This window comes from Ceratosolen solmsi, unplaced genomic scaffold (assembly GCF_000503995.2).
Source record: "Ceratosolen solmsi marchali unplaced genomic scaffold, CerSol_1.0 scaffold47, whole genome shotgun sequence".
In the NCBI taxonomy this organism is placed as follows: Eukaryota; Metazoa; Arthropoda; class Insecta; order Hymenoptera; family Agaonidae; genus Ceratosolen; species Ceratosolen solmsi.
In genome coordinates this window covers 8,987,134-9,008,678 of record NW_011948419.1, presented here as the reverse complement: position 1 = coordinate 9,008,678, position 21,545 = coordinate 8,987,134, and the positions used below count along the sequence as shown (strand labels likewise).

Below are 21,545 nucleotides of genomic sequence, written 5' to 3'. Positions count from 1 at the left end.
AGTGATAATATTCAATAGATTATAACCTACTTCTTGTTACAGTAAATCATAATCTCACCAGTGACATGCAGAGAATAAGAAATTGATTATCCTCTAATTATCCAATGAATAGATATATCAACACCACAAGATTATTAAGAAATATAAATATCATTTGTAAGTTAACCAAGGTTAATAATTCCCATTGGAAATAAAGTAAAATAAATGAATCAAACAGCAATAATAAAGATATGTGTTAATTATTGAATCTATGCATTAACCCTTTACTTGCCCGGCAACCCCACACAACATCTAGTGGGTTTTTTGTTCTAAGTTGATTTTTGCACGTTTGGCTGACGAGTTAGATTGTGGAATTATTTTCCGAACACAATCTTAATATAATAATCTTAATATAATAATAATCTTAAATATTCCCTTTTTTCCTAAAAGTTAATACATTTAAACAATATATATATTTATACAATATATTTATACAACAAAAAGGTAATTAAATAATATTTTTACATAATTTTATTTAAATGGAAAAATTTGACAAATGAAATTAATAAAAATTTAAGTAATTTATTCAATAAAATTTGTATAATAAAATAATTATATTTTGTACTACTTGTTAAAAGCTATGCTTATTTATAAAACTACAATTTTTCCAGATTAAATTGTATAATCAAGCATGACAATTTCACCTATGTTTGACATCGAATTATTATAATAAAATTACATAGTATTATATATATTATATATTGATTTTATTATTACATATTTAATACTTTAAGTTTATACACAATTTATATTTACAAACATATACTCCTGTATAAAAAATGACTCTCTTATTTCGTTTTTCTTACACTTTGACGCAATAAGAATATCAGTTAATTCATATTAGATAACATTATCCTTTACTAGAGTTTATATTAAATAAAGAATTCGTTGTTGTAATTGTCATTTTCAATATATGTATTTTATTTATGAATTCATATTTATTATTAATTAACTATTTTTCTTGATATGATTAGTTTTTGCTTTCAAATAAGAATTTCCGTATTTATCTTCATTATGTTTTTATTTAAGCATTTTTATATTTTAAAGCTGCATCAATTAATTTTGCATGATTTTAAAAAATATTCGCTAGTAATCTTGCAAATTAGGATTCAACTGATACCGAAAAAAGTAATAATCGTAAAAAGTTCTTTTTAAAGTATTTATAATAAAATCTAAAAATATAGTATTTGAACTTTTCTAATTATACTATTGTTCGAAAATGCGAGATCTTTTTTCAATGTAATTTAACATCTGGCAAAATAACATCGTAAAAATTGTGTTTAGATTTCAAAACTTTCTTGTTCGCAACTATCTAGCAATAGTGTCATAAAATATCTGGAGAAACAATACAATAAACACGGAAAAATTCACTCAGTTAGGCATATGTACGAATTCGCTCCGTTCGGTAATTACTTCAGGCATTATGTCGAGCGGACCTAGGAGGTCCTACCCCCCCTTTCCGCTGTCAACAAGTTGTCATGCTGTCGCCAGATGCGTCAGCGGCAACGAGAGGTTTTCTTGCCATGAAGAGCAACAGATGACTAGGCCCTTAACTAACTATAAGGCCACAAGAGGCGCTGCCATCGCTCTGTAAGGGAGGAGTCTTTGATTGGACGAAAAATAAAGGAAGGGGTTCAAGTGAAATTCATGGTCAGCAAATGTATTTAAAGGGTGCAATTTTCAATATTCATCACTCTCGATATATCTCGTTATATCTCGATATAACATTCAATACAGTACTTATTTAAATAAGTGAATTGGAAGTCTATTATCACTGCCAAGGGAACAGTGCTGACACGTCCTAGAGGAACGACGACTTCCACTTATCGGATTGTCCATTGACGCTGCCAAGGGAACAGTGCTTACACGTTCCAGAAGAACGACGACATAAACCTATATGTCCATTAACGCAGTTTAAGAAACCGTCGTTACAAGTTCAAGGGAGCAACGATAATCCGCATATCAGAGTCTGGAAACGAGTTAACGATTAGTCTTCGTAAGTAATATTATTATTACACTAATTACATACTTTGATATTCAGAGTATTACATCAACAAGCAACTAAGAGCGAAGAAGCTCTTCCCAGAGCAACAGTGCGAAATAGATTCCAGTACGCGTTGTCAAGTTTGCGCCCGCAAAAGGCGCGTCCCTTTCGGCAACCTTCACCTTAGTTCAAGCTCGGACGCTTATGAAATTAAGCACCAAATAGCACGAGTGTCGACGAATCAAGTGTCGCGCCACTCTGTGGTAACATTCAGTCATTACGCTGCATTCATAACCTTAACCACACACGTGCTCATTCAAACAGCGCTAGCGTCGACGAACGAAAACTTCGCGCCATTCGACATTCATATTCAACAATCAAGCTGCATAGATGAGTATACGTTTGCCTCCGCAAACATCAATCCAACCCAAGAGTTATTTCAATAATTAATACTAGTCAACCTTGTCATTAATAAATAACAGAATAAATAGCATATACACCAGCCGTATTTATATTGTATTATTATCATATCCCTTCCACTTGTGACCTTTCATCGCTACCACACAACACCCGTGGTCTCTGAGTTGTCAACGGCATCAATTTGTATTCTTGGTAAAACAAGCCGGAACGGCGAATACATTTTGTACAATTATTAATATCTTTTTATTAATAAATTTTTTTATGGTGTTTATAAAAAAATTCTTTGAATAATTAAATTCTTGTATAATACATTAATTATTTAAACAGTATTAAGATCTATAATGTTAAAATTAAATTCAAGTTTTTGGCTTTTTCGATGTTGATTAGAAAGTTGACAAGGCCAATCATAAGGCCGTATAAACATTTTATAAACTTCCTCCTTTTCTAAAAAAATTTTAATTTATATTTTTTAATATTCTAAAGTTTAATATAAAATACTCGATTAAATTCTGAACAATAGATAGTTGCGATATCTAGTATTATAAGGTATACACTGAATTACAAATATTTCATTAAAATTCTCAATGAAATCGTCTTTATCGATGCTCCCAGTTCCTCTTCACTGGCTTGATGAGAAGTTCCCTTCCAATAATTGCAGCTCTTAACTTCTTTCTTGTCTCCTGCTGAGATGACTAGAATCTCAGTCCTTATGCTATCAGAGCTTGATGAGACCAACGATAACTGTATATTGAATCACAGTCGTAGAAAGACAGTTTACAAGACTCAGCTGAACGACTTTGTCTCTGGTTCTCCACCATGAGAGTAAGTCGTGACTCATCCGTTCAATCAGAATAAGGAGAAGAATAAGTGGTGGTACATTACATTGTCCTTCTAAAATAGTTCACTGATCCACTTCCACTTGGGACCCCTTCTTATTTCCGGCATCTAATCAGAGGTTGACCTTGGGCAGCACGATGGATCAAGCACGCCTTCATTTCCACTTCCTTTCGGGCTCAGTCCCGAATATGCTAGTCGGGAAAGTGTCGGAAAGTGGTGAGACTTTATTATTGGTCGCCTCTCCCTTCTCTGGGACTTGGCTAGATGAAGGGTCCTTAAGGGCGTGGTCAATTCTCCAATGCGATCGACAAGATTCGGCGTAGTTAGGAACAATGCAAGCATTGTCTTAACAAGCCGAGTGCGCACGTACGCCTATTGCTTGATGTCGCACGTGCGGGGTTTTGGATTGCAGTGAAATTTAGGAAATGTTTGTACTCGATCATTTTCGTATATCTGATATTCTTTCAGGATCTACGTCATGGTGGCAGTAAACGACAAATAGTTTAACTGCATCGGAAAAGCATGAGCACGTTTTTTGATAAGCAAGAATAAATAAGCTAACTATTCACTGGAGTTTTCCTGATGTATTGAGACTCGAGTGTCCAACGACCGTGGGAAGTCGTGGCAAGAAACTATTCTCGCAATCTCAAACATTCTTTTGATTAACTTTAATTATTAAGATTTAAGATAAAAGTAATATAAGCTGTATCTTCTAATCATACTATATAATTGAAAGAAGATTGTTTCACACACGCAATTCATAGAATGATAGAAGATTCTTCGTTTCTTATGATCTACATTATAGACAATATTTTCAAAATGTTTATTTGTGTTAACAATTTTATACTGATTTATACATATACAATTATTTATTTACTTAATAAATTTACAAAATATAAGTGAATTAAAAATATCTATTATATATCCTAATAATAATAACTGTATATTTCTGTAAAAGAAATAAATATGTTATAAATAGTGTATTTTCATATAATATAAGATGCAAACTTATTCAATATTAATTAATGTACATAAATTTATCTTGATGTAATTTTAATATATTTCAAAATAAAGTAAATTTTTGATATTTTCATTTTTCAAAGAAATTATTTTGTAGTATAGCAGATTCATATCATTTTTTTTCTAACTTAAGCATTTCTTAAACAACACGTCAGATTGACGGTTATTATCTAATTAATGTATGGTTTACATAATATTTAAAGAACAATTTTAAAAAGTTGCTTCATTTATACAGTATACTTAATATTTAATATTCGTGTTTTTAAAAATACTATTGTGTAATAAAAAAATCATATTCATAATAATTCATAATAAAAGAAAATATTTTCCTCTTTAGAATTAATCAATTAGTTTTATTCATTTTATTTTATCAGTGTATGTATCATGTTTATTTATTAGTGATTTTATCACTAATTTTTTGTAAGTATTAAAATAATTCATTTAAAATGACTACGTTTCTCAAAATATTTACTGGTTTCAATTGTAATTATAAAGAATATTTATAATAAAAAGAAATAAGCCATGTTTATACATCAATATATTTAATTATATTTTCAATTATAGATAGCATACAATTACAATAATTGGTGATTATTCAGGTATTATTTTCTTATACATTCTTCGGCAATAAAATGTCTCATTTTTACATAATTTTTAAATCAAAAAGTAAAATATTCATATTTATTAATATTAAATTTCAATTTAATTTATACAAAATCGAAAATTCATTAAAAGATTTTTATTATAGCTAAACTACTTAATATATCATTAAAATTTGCGTACTGGGCTTTTATAGTTGCTAGACCTTAATTTCTTTTTACATAATTACTCTGCATTGTTTAAAAATGTCGATACAATTTATTTCTTAATTATTTAATTACTTGTTCATTTGTTATAAATTAGTTCAATTGCTATACATTTTTATTTATTTCAATTAATTCCAAGACTTCTAATTCTATATTAAAATTTATAAAAGCTTTTTTATGTATTTATCAGACATCGATTGAATACAATCTGCATCTCTTACACGTTATTTATTCTATAATGAAAACAATGATTTAATGAACGAATGTTAATATATATAAAATGTTACATAAAGTTATAAATTTATGAAGTTATAAAGTTATAAATGTATATAAATACAACTGTTTTCGAAATATACTCATGTTTCTTGTATATTTTTTAGAAATGTATAAATCTGTATATACCTATATAAAAATTTCTTTTAGGTACACAGTAATTAAATTAAAAAATAGCTCTTACTAATTTAAAGAAATTGAGCTCATAAGTACTTTAAAAAGACTTTTCTTTTACAATGACAATTTTACTTATTTTTATTATTTTTCTAAATTTCTAAAAATATACTTTAAAAATTTTTAAAAGAGACTTATTTAAATAGCAATCTAAATCAGTTATTTCAGATTAAATATTTTATTATAGGAATTACATTTTAATCAAAAGACATTTGTTAACTGAAAATTTTTAAGAAATAAAAAATATACAGTATCTTATTATGAATCATAAATAAATAAATAAATCATTTTTGAGGTAATAATATGAAAAATATAACTAAAAATATATTATATACTATTTTTACATGGCTATCGGTGTTTTATTAAAAAGAACTGGTTTATTTTATAAAATTATTTCAAGTAAATTTCATAATATAAATATATATTTGTTCTCCAATAATTATTCCAATAAAAGTCAAAATATCAAATATTTAATACAAAAAATCTATATTTATAATATATAACATAAAAGATTTAATTATTCAAAATATATATGACTAACAATTTTGATTGCTTGAGATATTTCCATTTTAATTATATCTATAAACTTTTAAAATATGTATCTGCATACAACAAAGGATTGTCTTTTAAATATTATTGCAAAAACAAATAAAGGTACATTAAAAAAACAATATTTTATTTTATCAACGAGTATTTTCTTACTGTGAAATTGTTTGAGCTGCTTTTTCCTAACTGAAAATTACTGGGATTTTAAATCTGTTATCTCTTTATTCCTCTCCTAATTTGTACATGCCTCATAATTCAAATATTTTAATAAAAGAATTTAGGGTCCATAATTTTACAACACATATAGAATAAATTTACTTTTTGTAAATTGAATAGAGTTTATTAATTACGTGAGTACATTTAGATTTTTTACCAAATAAATAGATCGTTGAAATATATTTTTCTATTAGATAAGCATTAATATTAAAAACAAAAAATATGTTTTTAATTTATTTATATAATAATTATAAAGTTTGATATAATAAAAAAGCATCACAAAACAAATAACTTGCACATCATTTTCTATGAGTATGAGTATAATTTGTGGAACAATTTGAATTTTTTAATATTGATTTCTAAGTTACAGTAAAAATTTAAGCTACATGTTTAAAAAATAATATCCAATGTAATAATATTAGGTTCGACACGTAACAAAATTTTATGTTCGATAAGATCATTAATATGAATATTACTTTATAAATAAGTTTGTAATATATATTAAAGTTGGTTTATAACAAATATCTTTTTTTATTATTAATACTTATTTTTGATATTTTAAAATAATTAAAAATATTTCTATTAAAAAATTATTTAAATAGTTCCCATTTTAAAAACAACTACGAAATTAGAACTAAGTATAATAATTTCCATTAACTAAATTGTAGTTAAGAATTAAACAAAAAATACTATATATAATACTAATATAATGATAATGTTAAAAATATTTTTGAATGTTTTGCATGTTTTTTATAATAAATCATACGACTTAAAAGAAAAATATAGAAATAAATAACTTATTATATTAAATATAATATAAACGATAAATATTGCAAAAAACTAATAGGTAGTAAACCATAGTTGATAATTTAATTTAATTTATTTGAAATCTTCTAGGATAGCAATTTATTTCTTTTAAAATTTAAAAATTAGAAATAAAATTAAATTTGAAAAATATATTTTATTACTTGTATAACTGCAATCTCTATATGTATTTTACATCAATAAATTTTACATTAGTATATACATATAGTATGTATGCATATTACATTAGTATTTAAATACTTAATATTTAATAAAGCAATATTATTCAATTTATAATCTTATATGCATTATAGAAAATTAAGTTCTTGAATTATCAAAAATATTTATTATCTTTATTGTTGTTCGAAATTATAATGATGTACTTCTTGGCTCGAACTGCTAATGCTTCAATAGCTTAATTTGCCACCTGCCCAAGTAAACGTCCGGGAAGAGTTAGGTGGAAGGGTTGTACAAGAGTCGTGAGAGTTGTCTAATTATGATTTTATTATACAATTTATTACACTATTTACATATAGATGTTGTAAAATCTTCTTTAATCTAATGCGAAGATGCGATTTCTTGAACAGCTTCTTGTATAGGAGATGTCACTACACGAGATGCTCTTCAAATCTTTTAATTATGAAGTTGTGCCAATCATTGCCATCAGCGAGCAAGAAATAATGAGGTTTCGCTGATAGTGTACTCACAGTGATGCAGTATCTTGACCTATCCTGGGTTGAGTAATTTGCCACAAAGCACGCGGCAAACAATAACGTGCGTGGTCGGTTTTCCCGTCGACGGTTTAATAGTAAAGTCGATGTATCTTCTTCTAGTCAGTGGATCTCCGCAAGTACTTTGGTCACTAGCTTACGAATTCGTACGAGTGCGTAAAGTTCCTTCTCGACCTAGTGCTTCTCTATAGAATAGCCCCTTTCGAACTGAACTTTCCTTGAGATAGCCCTCGGCTGCCCCCGCTAGTCGTTTCTTCAATTTCTTTATTCTTTCCACTTTCTTCCACCACAGTTTCACAAATTTCGTATTTTTATTCTATTTCATTCAGTAGTTCACTAGCTATATCAATCTTTTGATAAAATCTTCTGACAAAAATATAAGAATTATCAAAAAATGTACTTATTTCGATTATATAAATTTATGACTTGTGTTCAAGATTCAGAGAATCTCTTGAATGTTATCAGTTGGTGAAAAAAAAACACAGGTCAACTCAACACGGGTGTAGACTATGCTGGCCCTCTAACCATAGAAACCTGGAAGGGCCGTAGTGCAAAGATCCAAAAGGCATGGATTTGTGTTTTTGTATCTTTTGCCACACCTCCTGTATACCTTGAAGTGGTCAACAACTATACAACAGAAGGATTCATACTCGGATTGTGGTACAACCTTTGTCGGGGCGGACAAATTATTGAAAAAATTCTCTTTATGCTAGAATATTTTAAGAGTGTCAGATATACGTAAACTATCGAGTAGAAAAATATTTCCAAAAATTCATTGCAACCTACAACCCAGCACGCGCAACATCGGGCAATCTTCGGTGTAAAGGTGCTTTCAATGTCACGACACTCAATGCATACATTGTTGTCAAGTACGCCAAATGTTGCCCAAAAGCCGCGCTCTGATTGGACACAAAAAAGGGGAAAGGAACCCAAGTGAAAATCATGGTCAGTGAATGTATTTAAGAGAGACAATTACAAGATTCAACACTCTCGATAAAGTCCTTATTCAAATAGGAAGTGGAAAGTCCCTTAAACGTAGTTCCAAGACAACTTTCGTTACGAGTCCTCAAGAAAAGGAGACGTATAAAATTCTCTTATCGGAGTCCGAAGACAAATACCAGTTGAAATCCTCATTGAAGAAATAAGTGGAAAGTCCCTCAACTGACTCCAAGATTAGTCTTCGTATGTAGTATCAACTACTTAGGCATCATAGTCATTATTGAAGATTCAAGTTTCTAGGAAGCCAGAACATCGAGCATACCTAAAGGATTGAGGCCACCTCCAGGTACACGCAAAATTATCCTAATTAATTATTACTGTCTGTACTCAAGGAGAAACCAGTGCACATTAAAAACATTGCACGTGTCGACAAGTGTTCGCGTCATTTGCGCCCTACCTTGTCGACCTAACCTCTTTCCAAGTTCGAGTTCGCCGCTCATGAAGCTGATCTCCGCGCCATTCAGCGCTAATAGCAGAAACACCCGTGATCGCAATGAAGTGGTAAGAGCTTTACAACCTCTTACTTCCCAGGAAATAACATTAGTGCACTACGTCAAGAGAAGCAAAGTAGAACATCCAGTTACCTCCAGTTAAAGGTACGCTTGCCACGGTCAGAAGTGTAATCTGTTAGAATCAATCTTTGCGTCATTTGCATCCACCTTTCCAACCCTAACCTCAACAAAGCACGTACCCATACACACAGAGCGCGTGTTGACTTAGCCCATTCAGCGCTCATAGCAGAAACAACACGCGGCTCTACGCGAAGAAGTGGTAAGAATTTATAACTAATCACATCCCAGGGAAGAGCATCAGTATACGACGCCAAAAGAAACAACATAGAACATCAAATTACCTCTGCTAAAGTACGCTTACCATCGAAAAGCGTGATCTGCTCAACAATTGATAACAGTAATAATAATCATCCCTTTATCTAGAAATTAACGAAATAAACAGATTAACAACTAGATGTCTTAATATTGAATTTATTATACTATCCTTTCCACTTGACCAAACATCGCTACCACATAACATCTCGGGGTTCTGAGCTGTCAACGGCAACAATTTTTTCTCCCTCAAATAGGTTTGGTAAAACGAGCCGGATCATAGGATACATTTTGTAGAACTTGTTTTAAATGAAAACAGTACAAACTTTTATTCTTAGTTATTTAGTTTTTAGTTGTTTAAACAGAATTGTGTATAAGATAATATCTGTTATAATATATTGAAAATGGCAAATATTGAGATATGAGGTTCTATTCACCTCTTTTTTGAGAATTGATTTGAGATGTGAATGAATCTAAATAAGTATTCTTTTTGGAGTTTAAATAAACTAGACATAAATTATATATGCTTATGATATAATGTTATCAAATATATATATATGTTATAATGATAATAAAAATTACTATTTTATTTATTAGATAAAAGCTTATATAAATATAAAAAATAAGTATTATTAAGTATTAATAATATATGTCCCTCAATTTAAAATTTAAAATTTCATAAATTTTATTATATTATGAATAAAAATATCAAAATAAGTAATGAGATTCAAATTAAAATATAATAATCAATATTAAAAATAAATTGCTATTAATAAATATATTAATAATAATATATTAATAATTTCAATTATAGCGATAACAAATACATTTAATATTCAATCTGCATGAAAATTGACTTGTTTTAAAAATTAAATGTAAAAACAATGTGAATAGAATACTAACATTGAACTTAGGAATTATTGCTTATTTATTATGCAATGTTCAATAGTTAATAAAGATTATTTAGAATAGTAATAAGCATTTTTATTAATTAAAATTAAGTTGATTGTAGGTATCTATTTTAATTTTTTCTATTATTTATAATATTTTTTTAAGTAAAGAACTCGTTTTTATTTTATGAATATTTATGGCTTAAAAAATTTCTGTATTAGAAATTAAAACACAACGAAAATAATTTTAATTAAATCATAATCGGCTTCGTCTTTAGTTTACTGAATCTTATATTAACATTAGGATTTTTGGAATTGAAGTTACGTAATTTATGAATGGATCAAATATTATTGGTTACAAAAAGTAACCAACGTAGATAATGTAGCGGTTATTTTTTTTTTAACAAACAAGATACTTAATAATTTAAATCAAAATGTTATATAACTACATGCCCGTACGACATTCTATTCAAGATAAAATTTTAATTTCCTTTAAGAACACGCTTTATTTGCATAATTATAAAAATACATAATATCTTCTGTGTAATATCAAAATAGTAAATTCAAGCCAACACTTAAGATAAATAAATATGATCGTATAGCTTCATTAAAAACTTCAACAACACAATTTGCGTTCAAATATAAAAAATATTCAATATTTTCATTTAACTATTGGTTAGTACACACTATTTTTATATCGTATCGTTTTCAACAAATTATAGCGTTCGTTATCTGCTTGTTGTTCTTGTCGAGTTTGTTCACTGGAAATAAAGTATACTAATTTTTACTAAATAGGCGAAAAATACTATTTTTCGCCTACATAATACATGTCAGTTTATCTGTTTTCAAAATAATATATAAAATTAAAATTATTTATATAATTAAAGAAATTTCTAATACATTTTTTATTATAATAAATTCAGTATACATATTTATCAGAACAGTTCTATAAAAGTATAAATCTTTTTAATATTTTAATTTAAAACAGTCTAAATAAATAATTAGAATATCCAGATAAAAATATCTTTAATATATTTGTAATTTAATTTATATTATGAAATGTACAAATATAAATTTAAGAAATCGATTAAAATAATAATTAATTAATTAAATGCTTGATATTTTCATAGGTTTCTAGACACAACACATTAGCCGTTTAATTGGAATATTTATTAAGTTTAATATTTTTATAAATTGCACCTTCAAATTATATTAAAAATATTAAAAAATATTAATATAAATATTAATAAAAAATTATTTAGTGCTTCAATAAAGCTATTTTTTAATATTTTGAAACAACCGTTAACGTATCAATCTTATGTATTCAATTAAATTAATATATTGTTTTAATAGATATATAAATCTTTAAAATAAATAAAACTTAAGTATAAAAAATTCAGTATGAATATATAGACGAAGTTTTTAAAATATTTCTATTGCAAATGTTTATTAAATTTCAATATAGTTTGAATATTGAGAAAAATAAATTGTGTTCCGATAAAGAATCTATTGTTGTTCAAAAACTTTTTTTATTTTTAAAATAAGAATATGTTAATAAAACAAACGTTATAATTTTATGTGAAATACATTTACCCGGAAAATAAGTATATGTTAAACATGAAAATATTCATTTTATTAAAAATTATAAAATACATTTTAATTTAAAAATATTTTTAATATTTTAAATTTAAATTCTTTTCAATTTATTTATTATCCACGCATCGCTTATGACGGTTGTTAGAGATTGATGCAGTTCCATGAATTTAAGAAAAAGTAGGTCATACGCGCTGTGCGGCGCACGGCATGCGCGATCGGACCGGGATGCGCACTCGGGCGAATGTTTATAAACAGAACTCGGCAAGTCCGAGCAAGTTTTACGACATGAAATCTAATATACTATAAGATCACACAAGGGTATTGTGCCTACTTTTCTCTCATTGAACATTCTCGAAGGTTCTAGATTTTTCTTTCCACGCCTCGTCTAAGAATTAGTGCAACAACGACGAGCTTTGTTGCCAGCTAAGTGAGCCGCCACACTTACCCTCTCTCGAACTAACACTTCGACATCGTACAGGCCCTCAACAGCTGACACAAGTGTCACTGTGATTTACGCACGTTGTCAAGGAAGGACAACAACAGATCGACTAATAGACTATAACTACAGATTATCAAATCCTTCAAGAGCTCAAAATCTTACCATTAACCACTCATATCTGTGACTAGATTCTTCTACTGTCCCCATAAATTATTAAAGATACAATTGATTACATAATAAATTCCATTCAACATCTCACACCACATCAAGTATAATTATTCATACATCAAGCACACTTTATTCAACTACCATCTTCTCATGCTACCTCACAAGCATGATTGATTGACTACACCAGCTGATTTTTGCAACATCAGAATTACCTCAACTTCAAGATACTCAATCATATCCATGGAAGCTACAATAATCGAGAATACAAAAACACACCCTCATTACTTCAATAGAATTATCTCTCTCTACACAACAGTGCAATATTATTATAATCATTTACAAATAATAAACATTGTTTTACTAAATACATGATATTTTTCAACCTTATCACTTATTATTTCTTTTAAAGTTATTCTGCCAAGAGACTAATCCACTGAACTATTGATTTGGTAGTTTGAGCCATAAACTAAACCTTTAAAAATCAAACAATGGTATTTAACATTAATATGAGTTAGACAAATTTTATATAATTGAAAAACCAAATATATTAAATAAGAATAATTTATATAATTTGCCAATAATGTTCGGAACTGATAGAAATTAAAATTTTAAAGAATGTATTCATTGCTTTTTAGTATATAATTTTATAATTATGTGTGTATTTTAAATAATCACAATATTTTAAGAAAAAATTCCAATACGTTTAAATATATAGGACCATTTTAATAAACATTTTACTTTTTCATAGTTCTTTTTATATAATTACAACTTTAATTAATATTTTTTTTAATATTAATAAAATAGTGTTACAAAAGAATAAAGTGAATTTTCCAAAAACATAAAATTGTCGCTTTTGTTATGATTCGTAAAATAAATTGCTATGTATTATTTCATTCTATTTGAACCTGTATTGGATTGTACGAATAATATACACAATAAATTTAATATATATTTTCAAAACGAATATTTAAATTTGATAAGAAAAATAGTTTAAAGAGAAAAATTCGTATTATTAGTAAAATATTTTAAATTGAACATAACAATGACACTCACTGTGACTAGATTCTTCTACTGTCCCCATAAATTATTAAAGATACAATTGATTACATAATAAATTCCATTCAACATCTCACACCACATCAAGTATAATTATTCATACATCAAGCACACTTTATTCAACTACCATCTTCTCATGCTACCTCACAAGCATGATTGATTGACTACACCAGCTGATTTTTGCAACATCAGAATTACCTCAACTTCAAGATACTCAATCATATCCATGGAAGCTACAATAATCGAGAATACAAAAACACACCCTCATTACTTCAATAGAATTATCTCTCTCTACACAACAGTGCAATATTATTATAATCATTTACAAATAATAAACATTGTTTTACTAAATACATGATATTTTTCAACCTTATCACTTATTATTTCTTTTAAAGTTATTCTGCCAAGAGACTAATCCACTGAACTATTGATTTGGTAGTTTGAGCCATAAACTAAACCTTTAAAAATCAAACAATGGTATTTAACATTAATATGAGTTAGACAAATTTTATATAATTGAAAAACCAAATATATTAAATAAGAATAATTTATATAATTTGCCAATAATGTTCGGAACTGATAGAAATTAAAATTTTAAAGAATGTATTCATTGCTTTTTAGTATATAATTTTATAATTATGTGTGTATTTTAAATAATCACAATATTTTAAGAAAAAATTCCAATACGTTTAAATATATAGGACCATTTTAATAAACATTTTACTTTTTCATAGTTCTTTTTATATAATTACAACTTTAATTAATATTTTTTTTAATATTAATAAAATAGTGTTACAAAAGAATAAAGTGAATTTTCCAAAAACATAAAATTGTCGCTTTTGTTATGATTCGTAAAATAAATTGCTATGTATTATTTCATTCTATTTGAACCTGTATTGGATTGTACGAATAATATACACAATAAATTTAATATATATTTTCAAAACGAATATTTAAATTTGATAAGAAAAATAGTTTAAAGAGAAAAATTCGTATTATTAGTAAAATATTTTAAATTGAACATAACAATGACACTCAATTTGCGAAAGTAAGTAGGCAATCTTATTTGGAATTTTTGAAACATTTAATTTTTCTTCAATAAGTGTTTTTTTATTTCTAGAACTCATTTCCTCTTTTAATAATTGTATCATTTTCAATAAAATGTAGTCATGATTATTGCTTCACCTGAGTAGTGAGCTTATCAATATTCCAAGATGTAAACTGTGTTATTCAAAAAGAATAATAAATAGTAATAAATTGAGTCAATTAGCAAGAATGTACATGTATGCACATATCTGTTACATCTAACCTTATATTTAATCGTAGACTGTTATGATGATTTTATCAATACCAAATTGTAGGATCTTTTATTAACTATTAAATAAATAAATAAATATATATATCACATTATTGCATAATGTCAAAAAACAGTTTATTCATACTGTTATTTAAATTAATTAAAATTTTGTTGTAAATTTATTTAAATATTTGTCCATAATAAAACTATAAAATTGTCTCCTAAATTTGATATTATAAGAATTTGAATTTAATTAGAAAATTTTCATTTTAAACAATGAAATAGTTTTACAGTGTGCAAATTCACTATATGGAAAATATACAGATAGTTCATGAAGACATGTACCTTATATATATGAAATTTCCATATTCATTTAAATACATCATATTAGCTCTTACAGCTCTTGAATAAAATTAAATATTGTTAACAAGACAATAAGCTGCCTAAAAATCCTTGTTAAAGTGTTATTTAATCTAAATATTATGTAGAATATAAATTAAATCATTTTATCTGTATAGTAAAGTAAGACATCGTCCTGCAAGAAATAAGAAGATATGTATATCATAGAAAAGTATTATCTATTTTATGATTTACTTATTGTTACTGAATAAATTGGATTCATTATTTAATGACATATTTTTCTTGCATAATAAGGAATTTTATATAATAATGTCAAGTATACTAATTTTGGTAAAAAATAATAGTATTTTAGATCACAGTATCACTTAATGTAAATTATTAAATCAATGTTGAAAAATATTAATCTTTTTTTTTATATAATAATAGTAACATAAGCAATATGGAATTAAAAATATTTACAAAATATTCTGCCAATGAGTAACTGTATAAAAAATAAGAAAAACATAGAAAATCTAGACGTATTGATTCATTAAATCGATTAAATTTATAATTAAATAAACAAGTTCATTAGTTTTTAAAATGAATGATAAGTTAGGAGATTACATAATTTTCCAGAGATCCATAGTGGAAATTAGACTAGTCCTTTTATAAATGGCTAATTTTATCACAATCAGACTACCTAATTGGATATGACTTCAAATCGTTTTTGGAACAAGGAAATATTGACATCTAAGGATAAAGCACGGATGCTTATATTGTAATACCAAGTTATGCCCATTATAATTATATCAAGAGTTGTAAATATTAGTGCATAAAAAATGTGTTTCGAATATATTATATAAATTATTTCAAAACAATAGTAGCACTAAGCAGAATTTTAAAATTATTATTTTATATACAATAAATTTGAAAATGATAAAATAATAATTAGAACTATAATAAAATTAAAATAACCAAGACTGTAACAAAATTATAATTCTATTATATATATGATGTATAATAAATAATATAAAATAGATATATTACAAACTTATTTGTTTATTTCAAATTTTAAATGTAAAAGTTAACGTTCATACAATAAAATATTAATTGTCATTTAAAATCTGAGAAAATTGCGATATTATTTAGAATCACTGAAAATATATTATTAATAAAAACAAATTATTTTACGAATTTAAAAATTCTTATAACTATATTTACACCAAATGTCATATATCATAATAAAAAAATGTAATACAAATGATTATTATATAAATGCTTTTCTTACTCATTATAACTTTAACGATTTTATGTATACATTTTACTTTCATACAAACTTAATTGATTTTTATTTATTTTAATAACTATTGTAATCTGATACATTTTTAGGTATGAATAGAATATAAGTTTTTTTAGACCAATTTTACAAAAAATATTACCATTTTAATATTGAAGTGATCTCTTTGTTTGAATATCATCTAATATAGTTCTTAATTCTTCATCTTCCAGTCGACCTTCTAGACTTGGTATTAATGCTTTTGCTTCTTCTGGATTTTCTGGACAAAGATTTGCTATTGAAGCTAATTCAAATTTGTGTAATTTTTTCTGGCTTAGTAAACTAAAATATAATGATTAATGAATTAAATAAAATATGTATAGAATGAATGAAAAAATATTTAATTTTTTTGCAATGAAAAAAAGGATTTTAAATAATTTGTTACATTATCAAGTTTTTAATTTTAAATTTATGGATAGTAAGTAGTAAGATAAAATAATTTTATTATACAATGATTTTAATAAAATATTTTATAAATTAATTATTAAAATTAAACTTGAACAACTTTTTATATAACATGAATTTGAAACTTACTTTCTAACAGCAGCAATAGTTTCCTTATTTTTAAATTTTCGAAAGCGATTTGTATAAGTTAAGCTTTTCATAAAAACTTCAGAAAATTCTTGTTCTTCTTCAGCTGATTCATTTTGAGCCTTACGGTGTTCCAAAAGCATATGTACTTCAGAAATTAATAGTGTATCAGCATTTTCAAATTCTGTGTAAAAAGAAAAATTAAATTTTATATGTATACATATTTATATACTTCAATTATTTTGATTTTAAAAAATATAAGAATTTACTAATGTAATAGTTGTAATATAACCTATTATTCTGAAATATTTTTTCAACAAGTAAATACTATAAAAGGTAAAAGTTTACTTTTGAATATTATACTAAATATAATTTATAAAATATTGACATTGTAATATAGTTTTTCACTTTTAATTTTTAATAAAATGTGAGATAATATATAAAATCATTTATTATATAAAATAACTTTTTGATAAAGTATTTTTATTGTATTTTGTTAATATTTACACAAAAATTAGTCCATTTATTTGTAACATTTTTAAATAAGAAAAATATTTATATATTTATTTTGTATAATAAAAATTCTAAATATTAAAAAAAATACGCTGCTAGGAAATAATATAAAATATTTTTGGATAGCATCTTTCATATATTTATAAGTATTAATAATTACATAATTTATAAAATAAATTTAAAACATATGTAAAATAAAATCCAACCTTAAAAATGGTAAAACTTGGTACATCACAGCATTTATTATAGTTTTAAATAATGATTATATTACTTTAAAATATTACTTTATAATGTAATGATATAAAAAAATCAATTGTATTTATTAATTAATATTAATATATCCTTCTTTAGAAAGAAAATCATGAATTTTTTTAGTTTTATTAACATCAATTTTTAATAACTGTCTAGCTTGAACCAATTTTACAGAACCACATTTTTTATTTTCTCCAATAAGTAATTGTTTGATATCTAAATACACATCTGGTAAAACTCTAGTTATCGAGCACAATTCTCTTTCTGCTTCTGATAATTTTTCATATCCAATCATGCCAGAATGTATATAAAGTGGCGGAGCTATTTTACGCCGTGGAATATTTGAAGGTATGAGAATATTTACATTAGGATTTGCAATGATACTATGACAATTGTATTGGATATGACTAATATATTGCTTTCTGTCTTGTTCAAAATGCTGTCGAAGTTTAGAAAGCTCTTCAAATATTGGAATACTATGAAAATACTGTATTCCATTTATTCTGTAATGAAAAAGCTGTCTAAGATAATTTTTTAATTCACCGATTCGATGCAAGCCTTCAGTTATAGAATCAAACTGTATTCCATCAAGAAGTTGGGTAAAAATTCGTAATCTTTCATTAAGTGTTTTACTTATTGTTGCATTATATCTTTGCAAGCTTGACATTATTTTCCTTGAAGAAATTAATCCATGATCTTTTACAATTTTTCTCCGTCGAGCACGTTCTTTTAATCGAAAATTATAAATACGAAATAAAGTAATTTGTAATTCTTGACCTAATTCATAATAATTTTCTAGAGAAAAATCATTATAATTCAAATTAGTAACTAATAGTTCAGCATCATTATCAAAATTAATTTCAAATTCTGATCTTGCAGCATTATATCCAGCCATCAATTTGAAGTTAAGTGTTGTAGGTGCAAATCTGGGTGGATCTTCTACATCTTCTAATTTAAATGTATAAGGTATTGATTCTGAACCAAAAAGACTAGTAGCATTTTCTTTAATTTTAGGTAAACCAAATAATGATTGATTATCAATATAATATTGTAAATAATGTCGTTTACAGTCTTCTGCTGACTTTCCTGGTAATCTATTTGATATATCTATCCAATTTCCAAAACCACTTTCTTGTATCAGATTAAGAAGAATCTTTTCCTCTTTTGCAGTCCATCCTGAACCTTTGATTAATATAAAATCATTTTTAACTATCATGTAATCATGATCATTTTTGTGATTTGCTTTTTCTTGACCATTGGCAAAACATGACGTACAAAGTATAACATGGCCACAAACAGCACAAAGAATATATGGTTCAGAAACGAGACACTTACATATAAAACAAGTAGAATCTAAAGTAAAAATTTGCTTCCTCTCAACTGGCATCTCAAGCTTGTTATAATACTCATCACTCGATATCCAGTCTGAAAGTAAGAAAATAATCACTTAAGACACTAAAAATATTTATATTTAATTTCATTCGACAACATTCTTGTAGCTATACTCAAGTTAGATATATTCATTTATATATATATATAAAATATTTTTATTTGAGGTTATATTGAAATATAAAATTATCAGAGCAAGCGCATTTAGAGTTTGTATTAATTTTGATTGTAGAGTACCTTTTGGAAATTGTAAATCAGCAGCATCTTCTTCAATTATGTCAGAATTTAAATTGGCCATATTTTAAAATATTGAAGAATTAATTTAAATTATTAATGCTTTGATGTAAAAGTAATACAAATTGAAATTGAATCATTCAACGCGGTCACAATTCTAACTAATAATATACTACTGCCCTAAGCGACAAGTTACAGAAGCTATTGCTCATCATAGTAGCCAAATGAAAGGAATATGAAAACTTAAAAAAAGAAAAACATCTATTTCTAAAGAAAAAATTTTATTATTTCGTATGATGCTATAAACGCTTGAGAGGAAAGTCAATATTTCTTTATATATATATAAACGTGTTGATAAACATTCTAAAACGCCGGAAGTACCGGCATATTTTCTTATTATTTAAACACGCAACAAAAGATAATATTTTTAATATTCAAAGTAAAATATATTGAAAATAATTTTAAAAACTAAGTTTTATATCTATAACATTATTGAATAAATTTCTTTATATACCTTTTATATTTTTATTTTAGTTTTTTTTTAATAATACATATTTTCAATTTACTTTTTAAAATTAATTTATATACATAAATTAATTTTTTAACATATTTGTTCGGAAAATAATCCCACAATTTGACTAGTCAGGCCAAACGTGCAATAATTAACGTAGAACAATAAAACCCACTAGATGTTATGTGGGGTTGCCGGGCAAGTAAAGGGTGAATGCACTGATTAATAATTAACACATGTCTTTATTATTTCTATTTATTTGAATTGATTTACAAAATGGTGAATTACAGACGAACTTTATATTTCTTGATAATCTTGTGGTGTTGAAATATATTTACTATGAATGAAGCAGGTTATAATCTATTGAATATTATCGCTAAGAGGTTATCATGATTGTAGTGCTCTGATCGAACACTGGAATGCCATTGTGTTTATCTTAACACGTGTGTAGTTGCCTTTAAATATCGGTCGTAAGAGAGCCTAAATGGAGGTTATGCAAAGCTGTGCGCCATCTGTGGCGGGAACAACTTGCAGTTGGGGGGATTGAGAAGCCAATGTGGGGTTTATAGCTGGTCTTGTTCAAGAGTATGTCCGGGAAGCTTCCGTAGTTGGACTTTATCCGTCCGTCTTCTACATAAGCCGAGAAATCAAGAATGAGTACTAGCTGTAAGGACTTACTTGCAGTGTATCGTGATTTTCCAGTTTCTCTTCGGTGGCTTGTTATGACGTTCTCTTGCAATGTTGCAACTCTTTAGTTCTTCCTTGTCTCCAAGTGAGACCACAAGTGGTCAGGTCCCACGCAATCCAGTCTTGATGAGATCAATTCAACTGTACACTAACTCACAATAGTGGAAAGAACTTATTATTAAAACTCAGCTAGTTAAACGACTCATCTCTCCGGTCCTCCTCAGGTCGTGACTTATCCTTCACTGTAAGAAGTATTTGGAAAGAATAAGTGAGGGTACATTACGTAGTCCCTTCTTAAATGGTTCACTGATCCCGCTCCACTTGGGATCCCTTCTTCCTTTATTAATTAACCAATCAGTGGTTGATCTTGGGTCGCACAATAGATTATGCACGCCTTCATTTCCACTTCCTTCCGGGCTCAGTTCCGAATTTGCTAATTGGGAAAGTGTCGGAAGGTGGCAAGCCTTTTCCATTGGTCACCTCTCTTTGGTTGCCTCATCCCTCTCTGGGACTTGGCTAGAAAAAGGGTCCGCTTGGGCGTGGTCAATTTTCCAATGCGATCGACCAGATGTGGCATAGAACAATACAAGCATTGTCTTAAAGGCCGAGTGCGCACGTATGGTCATTGCATGCG

The 21,545-nt window shown here is 26.8% G+C and overlaps 1 protein-coding gene across 3 annotated transcripts in view; it reads right to left on the bottom strand.

Annotated features, from left to right (window-relative positions):
• Nucleotides 1–20,027, bottom strand: part of LOC105360682 (RNA polymerase II subunit D) — a 23,016-nt gene extending 2,989 nt beyond the window's left edge. Inside the window, exons 1-4 of one of the 3 annotated variants that reach the window (XM_011497651.1) lie at nucleotides 19,717–20,027; nucleotides 17,329–17,509; nucleotides 16,898–17,076; nucleotides 11,275–11,324 (exon numbers count right to left, since the gene is read on the bottom strand). In XM_011497651.1, the coding sequence (XP_011495953.1) occupies nucleotides 16,902–17,076; nucleotides 17,329–17,509; nucleotides 19,717–19,777 (417 nt within the window). In that variant the 5' untranslated portion in view covers nucleotides 19,778–20,027 and the 3' untranslated portion in view covers nucleotides 11,275–11,324; nucleotides 16,898–16,901. Of the gene's footprint in view, nucleotides 1–11,274; nucleotides 11,325–16,783; nucleotides 17,077–17,328; nucleotides 17,510–19,716 lie in introns of those variants that run through there. The other 2 variants (XM_011497652.1, XM_011497650.1) reach the window with 2 other exon arrangements.
• Nucleotides 20,028–21,545: the final 1,518 nt, after the last annotated feature.